A 16,926-nucleotide genomic window follows, 5' to 3' on the forward strand; every position below is an offset into this window, starting at 1 on the left:
CCTGTCAAAACTTTGCTCTCCATTTTTCCTGGAGCAAAACAGTCCAGCTGCTTATGAACAAGGTGGTTGAAATCTCTAGGGCACAGAGTATCTACGGAAGTCCTATTCAACAAGCTGGAAAGTTTACAAGAATGGACTATTTGAAACTTATTTTTATGATTATGATCCTGAATAAAATTTGAATTACTGGCATAACAATGAGAAGCAGCTCAGGTTGAAAATAAAGCTACAGCAGACTAGACATAACCATAATAATGTAAACAGAACATCAATATTCAAAATAGAAGTTAAAACAAGCATCAACTAATAAAATAATATCCATCTTCTGAAGATGAAGCTTAATATTAGGTCTTTAAAGAAACATACTTTGAGATGACAGTTCAAAATACACACCACAAATATGTAAATATCTTCAGCAATCAATCTAGAATTATGTCTTTAAAGTGAGTATATTTCTTCAGTTTACTACCTCTTATCTAGCCAAAATCTTCCTGAAACTATTACTATAAAGATGACAAAATATCTTTTATCTACAGTAATTAACCAGCTTTATTTCCTTAGTCTTAAGCTTGGTCAATTTTTTAGTGCGATAGAAATTCAGTTTCCCCATTAACTCCAGTTTTGGCTATAAACAAAATGATAGATACACACCAACAAAAAATTCACTTTAATATATTCATTATACAGACTGAATACATAACATTGTATATTAAAATAGGTATGAATAGAATTTGTATAATGTTAATGTTTTATTTTTCGTTAGAGTTTGGACATGCTAGATGTAAATATGCTAGCTTTTTTCCCCACTGTGATGATTAAGAGGCTGAAAAGAAACTGCATTACAATAAATAAATGAAGCACTGCTTTTGTTCTCTATCCCCAGATTTCTTTGCTTCATGCTCTTACTAAGAAAAACGATGTTTTGCTTGCTTCAAGTCAGCTATGGAATTTCTGCAGAAACGTATACCTTTAAGAACTGACAAATAAATAAATGCATACTGGATAGTGCACCTATATTTGAGTTACAGGTGAAAGCCCCTCCAAAAAGGGACACAGAATAATATACCTATTCATGTCAGATTTAAGTGACATGTAATAAAAATCACAATACAGTTAGCATCAAATCAAATGAGACAAACTACAGTGATGAATGTTCAAACAGTATGACCTGTGCCTGACTTTCAGATGCTGTTCGCTTGAGCAGCCTAATTTGGTCCAGATCTGAATGCCCCACTGAATTCCGCGTTAGAGACTGTACTGGGTCAGTTATGTTGTATCTGCCAGGCTGATAAAACCCGTAATATTCTATTCTCTTTTCCCCAGAGTTTTCCAGCACCTTTAGCTTCTGTCTAAACTGAACAATTTTACAGGTTAAGAGCAGGATCACAGCACAAGCCACAATGAAAAAGGCGAGTAAAATGTCAAAAGCCTGACTCAGCTTTTCCACCTGTTGAGTACAAAGCAGGGATGTTTTTAGTGATACAGGAGCAGCATCTGTTGGAAACACACCTTCTTCTACAGTTCTGTTGACAGGTGTAATCTGTGCTGGTATTTGCATCGGTATAGTTGACAGCACTGTAGTGGCCTGTGATGGAATTTCAGCAGCATTTTCTGCATAGGGCAACAGGGTAGCAGATGTGGCTGTCGTTCCTTCCCAGGAAGCAATGTATTTACCTCCTGCACTGACAAACTGTTCAAGCGCGTTGTGCCTGTTTGCCCTGTGCCAGGCCACCAGCAAAGTGGTAGCACTGTGATGGACACCGAACGACCCCTGGCTCCAGGCTGCTTCCGGGCTAGCAGTAGGGCTATGGCAGTTGGCAAACTGAGCCCACCTGAGGTATCGCAGAGGCCTGCCACGCATGCTCAGGGGATTCTGGCAGTGGATTTTCACAGAAAGAGCAGATGATGCTAGCCAATCAAGTAACCCAAGCATCTTGCAGCTGCAGTTCCAAGGGTTATAATTTACCTGCAGATGAGTTAAAGACACTAACGGCTTGAGCACTTCAGGCTGTAACTCGGTAATATTATTAAATGCTAAACTGAGTATTTTAAGCGATTGTCCCATTTCTTCAAAGGTACCATCACCAATAAAGGTTATCTTATTTCTGTCTAGTTGCAGATACATTAAATTGTTCAGTAAAGTGAAAGTGCTGGAATTTATATTTTCTAAATCATTGTAACTCAAGATTAACTGGCTAAGGTTGTTTAATCCAAAAAATCCATTTACTGCAATACATTTTAGCTTAACGTTTTTTAAAGACAGATATCTGAGCCTGTTAAGTCCTTTAAATGCAAAAGGATGTATTGATCCAATGGGATTGTGAGACAAAGCAAGTCTTTCAAGATTTTTAAGCCTTCCAATAGCATTCGATGGCACAAGTGTTAAGTTGTTACCTTCAAGGAACAAATATGCAAGGTTTTCAAGATGATGAAATGCTGAATCTGAAATCCGTGAAATCTTATTATTGGCTAGGTTAAGTGTTTGGAGACTAATCATTCCCAAGAAAGTTCCACTTCCAAGGACACTGAGACGATTTCTTTGAAGTGTTAAATATCTAACAGAAAGGAGGTCACTAAATAATCCTCTGGGAACAAAAGCAATTTGATTATTCTGAAGGTATAAACAACGAAGACTGGAAAGGCCTTCGAAGATTCCCGGATCCAGGCGTCTAATATTATTGTTATTTAGATGCAAGTAGCACAGTTTGGGGAGTTCCAAAAAGGCTTTTGGGTGTACATACGAAATACTGGAGTTATCCATGTAGAGTGCAGCAAGGTTCCGAAGGCCTCTTAGTTCATTTGGAGTGACACGCGATATATTATTCCCACTAAGGTGCACGAGAACTGTCGTTTTTGGCAAGTTCCGTGGGGTGCTCAAAAGCCCTAAATTACGACAACTAACTTGTCTCCCTGTGCAGAGCTGGCAAGCAGCTGGACAGCCAAGAGACTCCTTCTGGAGCAGCAACAAAAGAAAACAATTAAGGATATACAGGAATGCTCCTGGGCAGGGTGGAGAACTTTGCAGACCACACATAGCCCTGTCTTTGGCCTTCTCACTCATCTCTGACCTCGCTATTAGAGATAAAAAGAAATTTGTAAATATTAATTCAAAAGTTTAAAGATTCTATGTGCACAGTCTTTAAAATATAAGCATTACTTCCAAAATGGGGATTTTCTATATTCTCCGCCAAATATACTCAGTAAATTTTTTTGTAAGCTGTTTTAAGTCTAAGCCACACTAAAAAAGGAAACAAGTGTACTGCGAACCCAGGCTGAAAATATTTAAACGGTTGCAGCATAAAAGCAACTAAGCTTCCAAAATAACAGTTTCTAGTAAATTCAAAATACTGCTTATTAACTACTTTCTATAGTTAAGAACGACTAGGATATGTTTCAATAGTATTCAAGTAGAAATGCCAACTGGAAATAGATTTCCTTTCCCTGTTGGCTCATTTATAATTTTAATTTTACTTTTAAAAAACTATGATACATTCAAAATAAATAAAAGCCATTCCTTACCCCAAATCTGAAGTTCATTATTTCTGTTATTTTGCCATTTTGTAGTTCTTCTGTTTAAATTGCAATCTGACCAAGTACATTAATCTCGGCAACCTCCGTAAAGGCAGTATTGCCGCGTACTAGACTGCTCACATTTTGCCCCAGGATTTGCAACTGTTTGCTCAGGAAACTAAGAAAGAAGTGGTTAAAGTCAGGTTGCCATGGATACAGGAAACCCTGGGACAGGAAGCCATTTTATCTGTGCTTCAGAAGTATTGTTGGAAAGGAAATCTCAATGATTTGTTTCTAGAAAACCAAGAACTATCTTAGTTTGTAACTGTTGCTGGATTGTTGGGTTGTGGTGCTTGTGTGGGGTTTTTTTTCCAAACTAGAAGAGCTCAAAGGAGTTTTATCTACATTGGGTTCACATAGGTATGCTTTATTCTGAAAGTTGTAACAGGGCTATTGCATTACCTGTAAATCCTCTATCTATCAGCTGGAATCCCTGTTGTAGTTTTACATGTTGGGGTTCTGGTGGAGAAGGGGGGCTGCCCAGGTAGCTTCTGTGAGAAGCAGCTGGAGGATCTCTGCAGGCCCCAGAGACTAAACTTCAGCCAGTTCAAGGCCAGTCATTCCTGACCAAGGCTGAGCCCATCAGCGATGGTCACAGAGTCTTTGGGAATCATATTTAAGAGGAAAAAAAACCCACAAGCAGCTGCATTTTGCCACCAGAGAAGGGAGTGAGAAGCTGCAAGAAACTGCACAGCCACAGACTGCTCCAGCCAGGCACAGCCCACCAGAAATCCCCAGGAATCTCAAGAAATCTTGAGAGGAGAATCTCATGACATGATAGTAAACTGCTCTGCATTTGTAGTATTTCAGATTTGATTCAGGCACTTCACTAAATCTCCCATTAGGCCACTTTTCTTAAAGTATATTTATCCACAGAGGACTATGTATATTCTGAGAGCCACACCTTTGGTCCACAGCTTTTGCTTCCTGCTGTGTCCCTTGTACAGATAAACATTTAGCACAAACATGTGAGCTATAAATATCACTCTAGCTTAAGTACCGGAGATTACATCCTCAGCTTATCCATCACAGGAACTAAATACCTGCTAAATCCAGTCACATCAAAGGGGCAAGGGGTAACAACAAAAAGGTATGGTAAATTAGAGATTAAGCCTACAAATAGCAACATAAATATAGCACATTTTATACAATAACGAGACTCTCCGCTCAATATAAATAAAGATGACAAAGCCCATCAGAAGTCATAGCCAAGGAAGCAGCACAACAGCAGAACCAAGTCACTTCAGCCACACTGATCTCACACAGGAAGCACGAGTTCACATAAAGGGCAAAATATCACCCAAACATAATAATAATCCAAGGTGAAATGCATGAAGCACATGAGTAAAAGAAGCAGAACAGAGAAAGACATGCTTTTGAAGAGACTTTCTTCCAAGTTCTGCCAAAAGAAACCTACATTTTTGTAGTTAAAAAAAATGACTTAACCATATGTAACTGGCTTATGTTCAAAACCTGTAACAGGTTTTACATACTCTGTCAATTTTTCAACTTGATCTGCTGGCCAAAACGACCTAGAGCTGGGATGGCGGGGAATGTTGTTTTTTTTTTTAAAAAAAAAAAAGAACCCCACAAAAACTAACCATTTTCAGTTCTGTCAAAGTCAATGCCTCTTATAAGACATAGCCTAAAGTTTAAGAAAAAAAATCTGCAGAACGAATAAAATTGGTCTATGGGCCACTTCAGACAAAATATGAAGCATGTATCAGTTACAAGACAGAATCTGCAGTGTATCTGGTTCTTTTTTCTGAGGCCATTAAACCAACAGGAAAATGAATTGTTCTTTAAACTATTTACTTTCACATTTTCATTTTCAATAGTATTTCACATAATTCCAGAAAACAAAATAAAATGGCATGTCACTTCTTTAAAGGAAAACACTGCTTACTTCTGAGCAATTTCCAGGATAATTAGGGAAGTATCCTGGATATGGGGAAGAGAACAATAACTAAAATTAACCAGGTCAAATTCAGTCATGCAAGAGGAAAAACAGAGTTTGACCAAAAATTAAAAAATACATCAAATAGAACATTATCTCCTACCTAACCTTCACTGCCTATAGCTTATTTTATGGTGATACTTAATTGAGCAAATAATGCAACATTATTTTTTTCAAAGTGTGCCATGTAAAACAACTCCATAGGGCTAAAAAGAGCAAGTCCTGATCTTCAAAAAAAGCTTTAAGAAACAAATTTTAATAGACATCCCTTTCTGCAAAATGGCAGAATTAATGTATCTAGAATTACTTGAAGGAACTGCCGAAGTTCTGTGGGATATCAGATAGGGAAAATGTGCAGAAACCAGAAGAAACCAATGAAAGCTGGTTCCCAGTAAGTGGCTGAATGTCTCTCTGGTCTCGTACTAGAGATTTCTTGTATACATAAAAATCTTGCTAAAACTTCAGCTGCCACTGTGGTTCTGAGTGCATCACTGACCTTTCTGATTCTCACATCCTACGTACGAAGTGAGGAAAATCTTAATCCAGGTCATTGCTTCTTTCAATCTGCACTAGGAAATCTACAGAAAATCCCATCCTGCACTTTGTAAATATGGCACCTGGAGACCTGAGGATTCTATCAGGTTTCAATATTGCTTCATTTAAGAGTATACACATTTAAAGTATCTAAAAGCAATATCTGTTAAGAACAAGAGGCAAAATAACATGCCATATAACTGATAGCATTTTGGGGAAAACCATAAAAAAGGCTGGGATACATACAACTTGGATTAATGTATTTCTTAAACAGGTTTGTACTTAAAAAATAAAACTCATTAGTAGTTGAAATCTGTAAGGGAAACACTTCCACAGGAAAACCCCAAACATTTCTTTCAAACAGGCTTAGGCATCTTCAAGAACGGGATAACGTATTCACTGCAAATTTTGTTCTTCAGTGATAGAAATGCCTGGTTTATATCTGAACACAGCTTCACACAGCAATAGAGAATATTATTTTTAAATCCCAAAGTGAATTTTATCTTACTGTGCTAGCAATGATAGAGTTACTAACGTCATTGGTTTTAAATGCATTAAAATCTGGTTCTACAAGAACTCCCTGTCAGTACAAGTGTGAAGTCTGAGCAACAGCAATTTGTCAAATTTTGCCTCAAATGACAGGTCAAAATAATTGAAAGAGCATACAAGCACTGCACCTGCCGCAGCCTCTATTTTTTCACTGATCTACGTTACATTAAAGTGAAATAATTCAGTTATGAATGCTAGCTAGCGTAATAGTCATCCAACTCCAATTCATGTACAGCAGAAAGCCATGCAACAAGTTCAAACATAGGTTTTAAAGTTACTCATCTGTAAAATGTATTGGCACCAACTTTTAAAGAGAGATTTGTTCTCATAATCACCACAAAATTATATTAAAGCTCAAAAAAATAGCAGAGAACCAATTTTTAGCAATGTAATTAATTATTCTTTTAAGCTTTAAGACTGAAGCTATCTATTGCCCTCCCACTGTGTATTTGGCAAGTACATCTTCTTGCAGGTCCTCCTACCTTCTGCTTTTGTTCTCCACAAGTGGGCTATGATATGACTTTCCCACTCGTTTTAAAATTCTACCACCTTCTGCCCACATCATTCTCTAGTTATGACCACAAGTCAAAGTAATTCAGCTTGGGTAGCAAACACATCAACTTCTAATCTCATTTTCACTGGGAGGGTGACAGAGCACTGGAACAGGCTTCTCTGGAAACATTCAAAACCCGCCTGGACACGTTCCTGTGGGATTTAGTCCAGGTGATCCTGCTCTGGCAAGGGGGTTGGACTAGATGATCTTTTGAGGTCCCTTCCAACTCCTAATATTCTGTGATACCTGCTGTGGACAGTGTTAATGTTAATTTACCACACCCCAAACCCATTTTTTATTATCATGCAGATTATCTCAAAATTTCTAATAATCGCTAATATTTCAAGAGAATATATAAACAATTAGAACATTTCCTGAAAACTACAAGAGAATATCTACACACAAAATAAAAAGGTATTTTTTTTCCTCAAAAGACATTTTTTTTAAACTAGGCTTTTGCTTAATATTGAAACCTGATGTTTGTTTTAAACCCTCACTTTCTCTTTAAGTTGTTTGAATACGAAATGTTAACTTTTAAGACAATATTTATTTGCAGAGGTTCTTGTAGTGACATGGGTTGTGTTAACCACTTTAGGTACCTTAACATGGTGGTCTGGCACCATCAAGAAAAGTCACTGCGAAACTCGCTCTGCTACTCTCAGGCAGTCTCAAATGTCACAGACTATGGGGCAGAACAAACCCCGGTGGAAAAGCAGCATTTTGCTTTTTAAGTTTGTAAAAATCTTAAGAGGTTTGTGTTTTGTTTTTTTTAAAACACACATTTTTAATAACATGCTATACTCTAGCCACTGTTTATTCAGTAGCTAATTTGCAAATATGTAAACTGTACATTACAAATAAGAAGTCTGAAGAGAGCTGTTTAGTCCGTGATCATATTTTGCTGTCTTTTATATACCACTAAAACATTCAATTTTAAGGTAGATTGCATTTAGAAGAATTTTAGGGAAGACTTCTGAAATTCGTTATATAGACCTCAAGCAAAACCAAGCTACCAGCAGCAATCAATCCCTTGCAATCTTAGTTTGTTTTCTGAGGCAGATAGATCAGCTGTGTTTAGTGACATTATCTCTTGCCATCACTTGTTACAAGGTTTGCCTACAAGGGACAATAAGTCTTAAGGGAAATAACTTGCTCCTGACCAGTCCATACCAACAATCAAGAAAATGTACAGGAAAACTTAATGAAGGCTGTTAACAAGGAATACAAGAGTGTATCCTCTTGCCAATGCTATGATGGGACATACAGTACCACAACTTCCTTAATTGTATGTAACACAAAGATGCAGACTAAGACCGAAGCCAAATTTTTCCCTCATACCATCAGAACTGCACTGTTACCTGGCAGAAAAATGAAATATATGGGCAAATATGGATGGCAACTGCAAAATCATAATTTAAAGAGGTGCTTTTAATACTACGTCTATGAAACAGGTGAGCTCACCTTTGACTAGTAAAGAAACTAAACCAAAACAAAGTATCAAGTGAAAATTGAGAAATGGCTTCAGAGTATCACCCCTATAAAAAAGCAGGATGTAGATGTTAGTTGCATTAACAAGTTCTGACTTTTATAGATGATGGCATGACTACTCTGAAGGAGAACACGACATCTTATTAGGCACTTTCTTCCTAACTTTTCATATAGACAACTTCTTGAGAGGAAAACTAAATTTCTAACAAAGTAACTTTAACAAATGACAGAGAGGAAAGCTTCTGTAATAATGTAATTAAGATTTCTAATTGCATACTGCAAGTACTTTTACTCACAGAATGCCAATTATCTAATTGGCAGAACTCATACTGGCTGACATCAGATTTCATACACAGTTGAGAAAAAGCAGACATTCATTTACATAACAATTAGAAATGAGCAAAGCAACCTGGAAGACCTCTTAGGATCTTAACCTTTTCCTCACAATAGATTTTCCAGACAACCACATTTGACTTCAAGGGGGAAAATTAACGACATCTAGAAATACTACTCCTGTACCACTAATTAAAAAGCAAAAAAACCCACAAGATCACTTAAAGTTCTTCATATTCTAAGCTCAGTAAAGTTCCCTCTACTTTGGAGATGCACCACTGTGCACTAGTAGATCCTCCAAGGAGGAGTCTATCCTCATGCACCAAAATTCGAGGACTGTTTTGGAGAGGACAGACTGAGTACAAGCAAACTTAGCAACCTCCCATTCAGGAATGACAGGCACAGCATTAATAACACTTGCCAGCAAAAGGAAAGAGCTTAGCTTTCAACATGGTGTCAAATGCTATCTGTGTTTATAGTATAGGTATCCTGTCATGCTAAGTTAATCACTGACATGCTATACTCCAAATTCTGTTTACATTTCCTATTAGACTGAAATACTCCTATTACTCTTAAGCCTCTTTCAATATTGTGTTCTACCAAGACACACTGGTAGGAATATAAAAAACCTGGAAGAATTAAAAAAAAATCTACTTTGTTAAATAAATCATTAAAAGCTTTCAATATCCCAAAATAAGGACATTCCAAACACCAATGCTGATATTACACAAAGTGACAAAAGCACCACGAGTAAACTGATTATTTCCAGATACATATATATGGGAACAAAATGAGTAAGAGGTACAATTTTAGCTACTCTGGTCTCAGGAAATACAAAGAACGCTAAAGATGTGTATCTCAAAATGTATCAACCAAGAAAGTGGTGGGAGCCCACATCCTTTCCACCATGCTCCAAAGAAATTCCAGTTGCTGCTCCTGACTCAGTACAATTTTGGGGACCAAAGGCACATCTAATAAAACCCAACTACATCTACTGTAAGAGAAGAGTAATCTTGAAGCTGTAGGTTCACAAACAGACCATTAAGACTGTAGACAAAGTAGGAGGTAACAGAACTACACCAGAAAACTAAGGCATTTGTGAATGTATTCACGCAAGTCTCACACCCCAGCTCAGATATGATTTTCCTCCAAACTTAAAGTCCTTTCATGTTTTTAAAAAAACTCCTCACTGTTCTAGCACACTTCCCTCATGTGCTGAGCGTGGAGACACCATGACCTTACTGTTTAGATCTTATCACTGGATGCCAATTCAGTTTGAAGACAAAGGTCTTTATGAAGGGCCAAGAACTTTTAATAAATAAGTTAAAATAGATGTGGATAGACAGGAGTGGCAAACAAACAGTAAGACTACAAAATGTTGAAAATCTTAAGTGTGTATCAGCTTGCCTTGAATGGTGAGATACAGACAGCAAATGCAGATAATTAGGTAGCAAAACCCCCAAATGATAGCAGGAAATTACTGCTGAGTGAAAAGGTGCTGCAACATACTGATCAGGAAAGAAGCAGTTACTGTTCTTTTTTTAATACGAACTTCGAGAGGCTAACACAATGCACAGCTGTGTGTAGGAAGATAAACAGGATGCTGGATTGAAGGACTGCGTGCATACATGATACAACAGTACTGCTGGTACTAGAGACATGTCACTGCATGTATCTCTGGATCACATTGCCTTGCCAAGAAAAATACAGTTTGGCTAACGAATTGTCACTTGATGACCTGCTTAATCCAATGAACTGGCCTGAGAACTGCAGCAACTTCCATCTTACCTGCTCTAAAGTCCTTCACCTGTTACATCATGAAAGGCCTATATTTCTAATAGGAAATGATTTTTGCCAAACTGGTTTTAAATTAGTAACGATGGAAACTTTAGCTTCCCTTAAAAAGCAGAAAGTCCCAAGTCCACATGTGTATAGTTACAAAAACAGCCACTAATTAGCAAAGTACCTAAAAGCAATGAAGTAACACTACAGAGTTTGAAGGGAGAATGAAAACAGTCACTCAATATTTTCCCCACCATTTAATCCATGAAGCAACTCTGAGGGAAGAATGAGAATACATATTATCTTACTTTTCCCCTGGTACCTTTGTCTTTTTAATCATTTTGTTCTCCAGATATAGGCTAGAGGAAGTAACTGGCCAAAAAAAGCAAAATCATCAGGAAGTTCTCCACACAGTGCAGATGCTTGTTTTCGCTGGAGCAGAATCCTGACAATCTGAATTTCCTACTGGTACCATGCCTGACCATCATTCAGAAGCAAGCTCAGCTTGGCCTTCCCAAGCAAGCCAATCTTATGACCATCCTTGCAACACAGAATTCTGTTCTGTCTCTGCAGCTGAGAGATCTTTAACTGTTTTTTCTGTGTTCAAAGAAATATTTCATCAGGAACATGGTTAGTGAGGTCCTCCAACAGGAAAAATTACTTAAGTCTTTCTCAAAAATGTCATTTATATGACTCAAAATATTTTGTTTAAATACTGTGCTATATCTAAAACATACTTGCTTAAACATTGCAAATGGACTTGCTAGAGAACCCTGCTTTTGAAAAATTTTATTTTTAACACCTGTTTCAGATGCAAGATGCAGCAATCATATGTAATGTAATTCCTGTGAAATGGCAAAACCAGAGCGAGTCATGTTGTTTGGCAGTAGAAGAAACAGTGACTTGACAGAATCAATTTCACACATTCTGTCTGAAGGTATGTTTGGCCCTGGGCAGTCTATTGGTTGTGTAGTAAAATTTTCATAGCTTTGACATAAATATGCCCACTAAAGTGAGGCTTTTTATTTGAGAAGTGGCTTTCTTAAGTTATTTGAGTATCTGAAAAATAAAGAAGCTGTCATTTGCTGAAGGTTTCATTGTGTTAAGGACTGCCAGAAATAATTGGCTCTTACAGCAGGAAATTTTGAGCAGCTGGAGGTAGTAGTTCAAAATAACACGATTATATGAAGCAATTTCTTTTTTCCTTCCTCTCTTTAAAATAAACTTCATAAGAAGACAGATATGTAGTTCAGCACCTTAAACCTTAGTTAACACATCTTTAAGAACATCTTGAATATACTCATATGTGTAACACTTGCTGAGAAAACTCAAAAAGCCCTTGCTTGGTTCACCTTTGGCTAAATGTTTGTCCTGATGTTCTGGGACAAAAAAGGAGAGCTCCTGTACACATTAAAAGCAATGAAGCCTGTTAAGTTTTATGTGTAAGAGTTCCTTGATTCTTTTATTAAGTAGTGACTACATATTCTGTAGCTTTACAGAGAGTAATACAGCTTTAGGATTTGTGGCCAACATCGAAATTCCCATTCAACAAGACCACAGGAAATACAGCAGACTGACTGTAAAATCATGCAGCCTTATGTTCCTGACTTTCAAACAAACAGGCATAATCTGAAGGATGGACTGAACTCTCACCTAAACATGTATTTTACTGGAATTCTAGTAGAGACAATATAGAAGTCAGTGTAACACTACTCAGCAGCCTCATTAAAAGCTTTCATTGTGTATGTACATCCAGCAGTGACAATGGCTACAGAAAGGACAAGAGTAAAAGCTGCTTCCTACAGAAAGCTACAGTGCACAACCCTGTGCCTTTCACGGCAACTCTTCCGTTTCATGTCATAAAGGGAAAAAAACGGATGAAACTTCAGATCCACTCACAACAGGAAAGAAAACTATCATGGAAGCAACATGAAAATTCAAAGCAACTGCTTAATCACAGATGAGAGAAGCAGTTACTTCAGTATTAATAATATGAGAATGAACAATAAAATATGCAGTGCTGTTTCCTCACTTTCAGTAAATGACATATTCCATGAAATAGAACCATAGAATCATAGAATGGTCTGGGTTGGAAGGGACCCCAAGGATCATAGAGCTCCAACCCCCCTGCCACAGGCAGGGACACCAGCCTCCAGGCCTGGATCTACACAAGGCTGCCCAGGGCCCCGTCCAACCTGGCCTTGAACACCTCCAGGGACGGGGAATCCACTACCTCTCTGGGCAGCCTGTTCCAGCACCTCACCACTCTTTCTGTAAAAAACTTCCCCCTAATATCTAATCTAAACCTTCCCTCCTTTAGCTTTAGTCCATTCCCCCTTGTCCTTCCATTATCTGCTCTTTTAAAAAGTCGAATCCCCTCCTGCCTGTAAGCTCCCTTCAGGTACTGGAAGACTGCAATGAGGTCCCCCCGCAGCCTTCTCTTCTCCAAGCTGAACAAGCCCAGTTCCCTCAGTCTCTCTTTGTAGGGCAGGTGCTCCAGCCCTCTAATCATCCTTGTGGCCCTCCTCTGAACCCTCTCCAACAGTTCCACATCCTTCTTGTGTTGCAGGCCCCAGATCTGGACACAGTACTCCAGATGGGGCCTCACGAGGGCAGAGTAGAGAGGGACAATCACCTCCCTGTCCCTGCTGGCCACTCCTCTCCTGATGGAGCCCAGGATACCATTGGCCCTATGAGCTGCAAGAGCACACTGCTGGCTCATGTCAAGCTTCTCATCCACCACAATCCCCAAGTCCTTCTCAGCAGGGCTACTCTCAAGAAGCTCTTCTCCCAGTCTGTATCTGTGTCTGGGATTCTTCCGTCCCAAGTGCAACACCTTTACACTTGGCAGTGTTGAACCTCATTAAGTTCACCCGGGCCCATCTTTCAAGCCTGTCAAGATCCCTCTGGATGGCTTCCTTTCCTTCTGGGGTGTCTACCACACCACTCAGTTTGGTGCCATCCGCAAACTTGCTGAGGGTGCACTCAATTCCATCATCGATGTCATTGATAAAGATGTTAAAGAGCATCGGTCCCAAGACAGACCCTTGGGGGACCCCGCTTGTCACCGGCCTCCACCTGGACATAGACCCATTGACCACCACCCTTTGGCTACGGTCTGTTAACCAGTTTCTTATCCAGTGGACGGTCCACCCATCAAATCCACTTCTCTCCAATTTACAGATAAGGATGTGGTGGGGCACTGTGTCAAAGGCCTTGCACAAGTCCAGGTAGATGACATTGGTCGCCTTCCCTTTATCTACTAATGCTGTCACTCCATCATAGAAAGTCACCATATTGGTGAGGCGTGACCTTCCCTTGGTGAAGCCGTGCTGGCTGCCCCGGATCACATGCTCTTCCCTCATGTGCTCCAACATGTCGTCCAGGAGGATCTGTTCCATGATCTTCCCAGGCACAGAGGTGAGGCTCACCAGCCTGTAATTCCCTGGGTCTTCCTTGTTCCCTTTTTTATAAATGGGAGTGACGTGACCTTTTTTACAGTCCCCAGGGACCTCTCCTGACAGCCACGACTTTTCAAATATGATGGAGAGCAGCTCAGCAACCACATCAGCCAGTTCCTTCAGGACCCTGGGATGCATCTCATCCGGCCCCATAGACTTGTAGACATTCAGTCTCATGAGGCGGTCTCGGACCTGCTCTGCTCTTACAGTGGGGGGGGATTTACTCCCCCATTTCCCACCTTGAGTTTTAGGGATGCAAGGTTCTGGGACTTGAGAATTATGAGAATCCTGGCTGCCAGAGAAGACCGAGGCAAAGAACTCATTCAGTACTTCAGCCTTCTCCTCATCAGTCGCAGCCAATTCTCCTTTCTCATTTACCAAGGGGGGTACGTTCTCTTTGGCCTGTCTCTTCTGGCCAATGTACCTGTAAAATCCCTTCTTGTTGTTTTTAACATCCCTCACCAAGTTCAGTTCCATCTGTGCCTTGGCTTTCCTGATCCCATCTCTGCAAGTCCGAACAGCATCCCTGTACTCTTTCCAGGCTACACACCCTTGCTTCCAGAGCTTGTATTTGCCTTTCTTTTCCCTCAGTTTGACCAGCAGGTCCTTGCTTAGCCATGCTGGCCTCCTGCCCCTCTTGCCCGCTTTCTTATTCAGGGGGATAGAGAGTTCTTGAGCTCTCAGAAAGGCATCCTTAAAGAGTAGCCAGCTGTCCTCAACATTTCTGTCTCTAAGGACCACCTCCCAGGAGATCTTGGCCAACAAGTCCTCAAACAGCCTGAAGTTTGCTCTCTTAAAGTTCAGTGTCCTGGTCCCACTTTTCGCCAGGCCCACATTCCTTGAGATTACAAACTCAACTAGGGCATGGTCACTGCAGCCCAGGCTGTCTCCAACCTTAAGACCTTTAATGATCTCCCCCACACTGGTGAGCACCACGTCCAGTAGTGCATCGCCTCTGGTCGGTCTATCCACTATTTGAACCAGAAAGTTATCATCTACACACTCCAGGAGTCTCCTGGACCTCTTGCAGCTCGCCATGTGGTTTTCCCAGCAGATATCCGGGTGGTTAAAGTCCCCCATCAGGATGAGTGCCTGTGACCGTGATGCCTCCTGCAGCTGAAGGAAGAAAGCCTCATCGGTAGTCTCTCCTTGATCAGGTGGCCTGTAGTAGACCCCTATCACCAGCTGCTCTTTATTAGCCCCATCCCTAATCCTGACCCACAGGCTTTCAACCTGCTCCTGGCCACCTTCCAGAGAGAGCTCCTCACAGTCTATCCACTTTTTAACATAGAGGGCAACCCCACCACCGTTCCTTCCTAGCCTATCCCTTCTAAAAAGGCGATACCTTTCTGCGGGGGTATTCCAACTGTGGGAATCATCCCACCATGTTTCCGTGATTGCAACTAGATCATAATTTTCCAGTGACATCACAGTTTAAATAGAAGAAAGGTTATTATATTGCTATGAAGCTGAATAAAAAGTTACTACAGCATGAAAATTCTATCAAGTTCCTCTTGGCAAAAAAAGGCAATAAAACCTTTTATATTGGAATCTTTATGTGCAGAATTGTGAAATACCTTAAAACCATAAAAATTGCTTTGTAGCATTCTCATTTAAGACATTGTATGTCTGTTTACCTATTCAATGAGGGCAGAAGTGAGAGTAATGCCAAAGCAGAAAGTTTTCTTCTTTCTGGCTGAGTGATGTTATCCATCCGATCAACCCACATTTCAATCAGGTTACCAAGGATATGGTCCAGCTGCAACGGGAAACAACATTCCTTTTTATTTATGAGCACTTTAGCATATCTAGAAAATAATTTATGTTAACTTTTCCACTAACTGAATACATTATTCAGTCTGGGAAATACACTATACAGTTATGCAGACACCTAACAGAAGCTCCAGGCCCTGAACCAGCCCACCACCATTATTTGCACCCTAGGTTAGAAATGCATTAAATTCATGGAAAGAGCATCAATTCGGAACAGTGAATTACTCAGTTTTCTTATAACAGTTTAATACATACAAAGCACATGAACTTACTCTGGTTTATCTTTGCTCAAGACAAATAAAAAAAATAACTGTCTTTACGTGTTTGACAACTGTACTGTACCTAAGGATAAGAAAATTACTAAAATTTCACTTAAAGACATAGTGGACCAATTGTAACAAAAAAAAACCTTCAGCAACTTCATCAGCAACACAAGCACACTGAACCCTGTAATCCTGTAACTCAGCGGGGAATGATTTGACCATTATCCCTGTTACAAGACCCACTAAGTACAAGACCCACTAAGATGGCACAAAGAAAGAAATTCTGTTATTTCAGTCAAAAGATTTCAAGACTTTCCAATCCAACTGAAATGCCAAGATAAAAATCCTTACCTCCTGTCCCAATTCATATGCCATCTGGTTCAAAAATAAGGAAAAGAAACTTGCATTTTGTAGTAGAACTCTACCCATGATCCCTAGGTAAGTAGACATCACCACTGGGTATCTCTGAAACAGAAGTAATCCAAAATAAAGGGGTCTTATTTTAATTTAGAGAACAATACTTAGCATATAAGCAGAAATACACAGAAAATACTGGCATCCATCTTTTATGTATCTTATTAAATTTGAAATTACAAATCATAACTTAAAAGCCTCCAAGAACACAAGACTGAGTGAGCAATCATTACCAGAGTTTCTCAATTC

General features: G+C 39.5%; 2 protein-coding genes across 2 annotated transcripts in view; both read right to left on the minus strand.

Moving 5' to 3' along the window:
• The window catches only part of IPO11 (importin 11), a gene marked incomplete at its 5' end in the record, with an annotated part of 82,038 nt that overhangs the window by 10,687 nt on the left and 54,425 nt on the right, over window positions 1–16,926 (minus strand). The window contains 2 exons of the mRNA XM_084278664.1: window positions 15,865–15,986; window positions 16,615–16,728. Of these exons, the coding sequence (XP_084134790.1) occupies window positions 15,865–15,986; window positions 16,615–16,728 (236 nt within the window). The remainder of the gene's footprint in view (window positions 1–15,864; window positions 15,987–16,614; window positions 16,729–16,926) is intronic.
• Window positions 1,139–3,061, minus strand: LRRC70 (leucine rich repeat containing 70; the record flags this gene model as incomplete). The annotated part of the gene is made up of 1 exon (XM_084278926.1): window positions 1,139–3,061. The coding sequence occupies one exon, from the start codon at window positions 3,059–3,061 to the stop codon at window positions 1,139–1,141; it is 1,923 nt and encodes a 640-aa protein (XP_084135052.1).

This window comes from Gallinula chloropus (assembly GCF_964237585.1).
Source record: "Gallinula chloropus genome assembly, chromosome: Z".
Taxonomy (NCBI): domain Eukaryota; kingdom Metazoa; phylum Chordata; class Aves; order Gruiformes; family Rallidae; genus Gallinula; species Gallinula chloropus.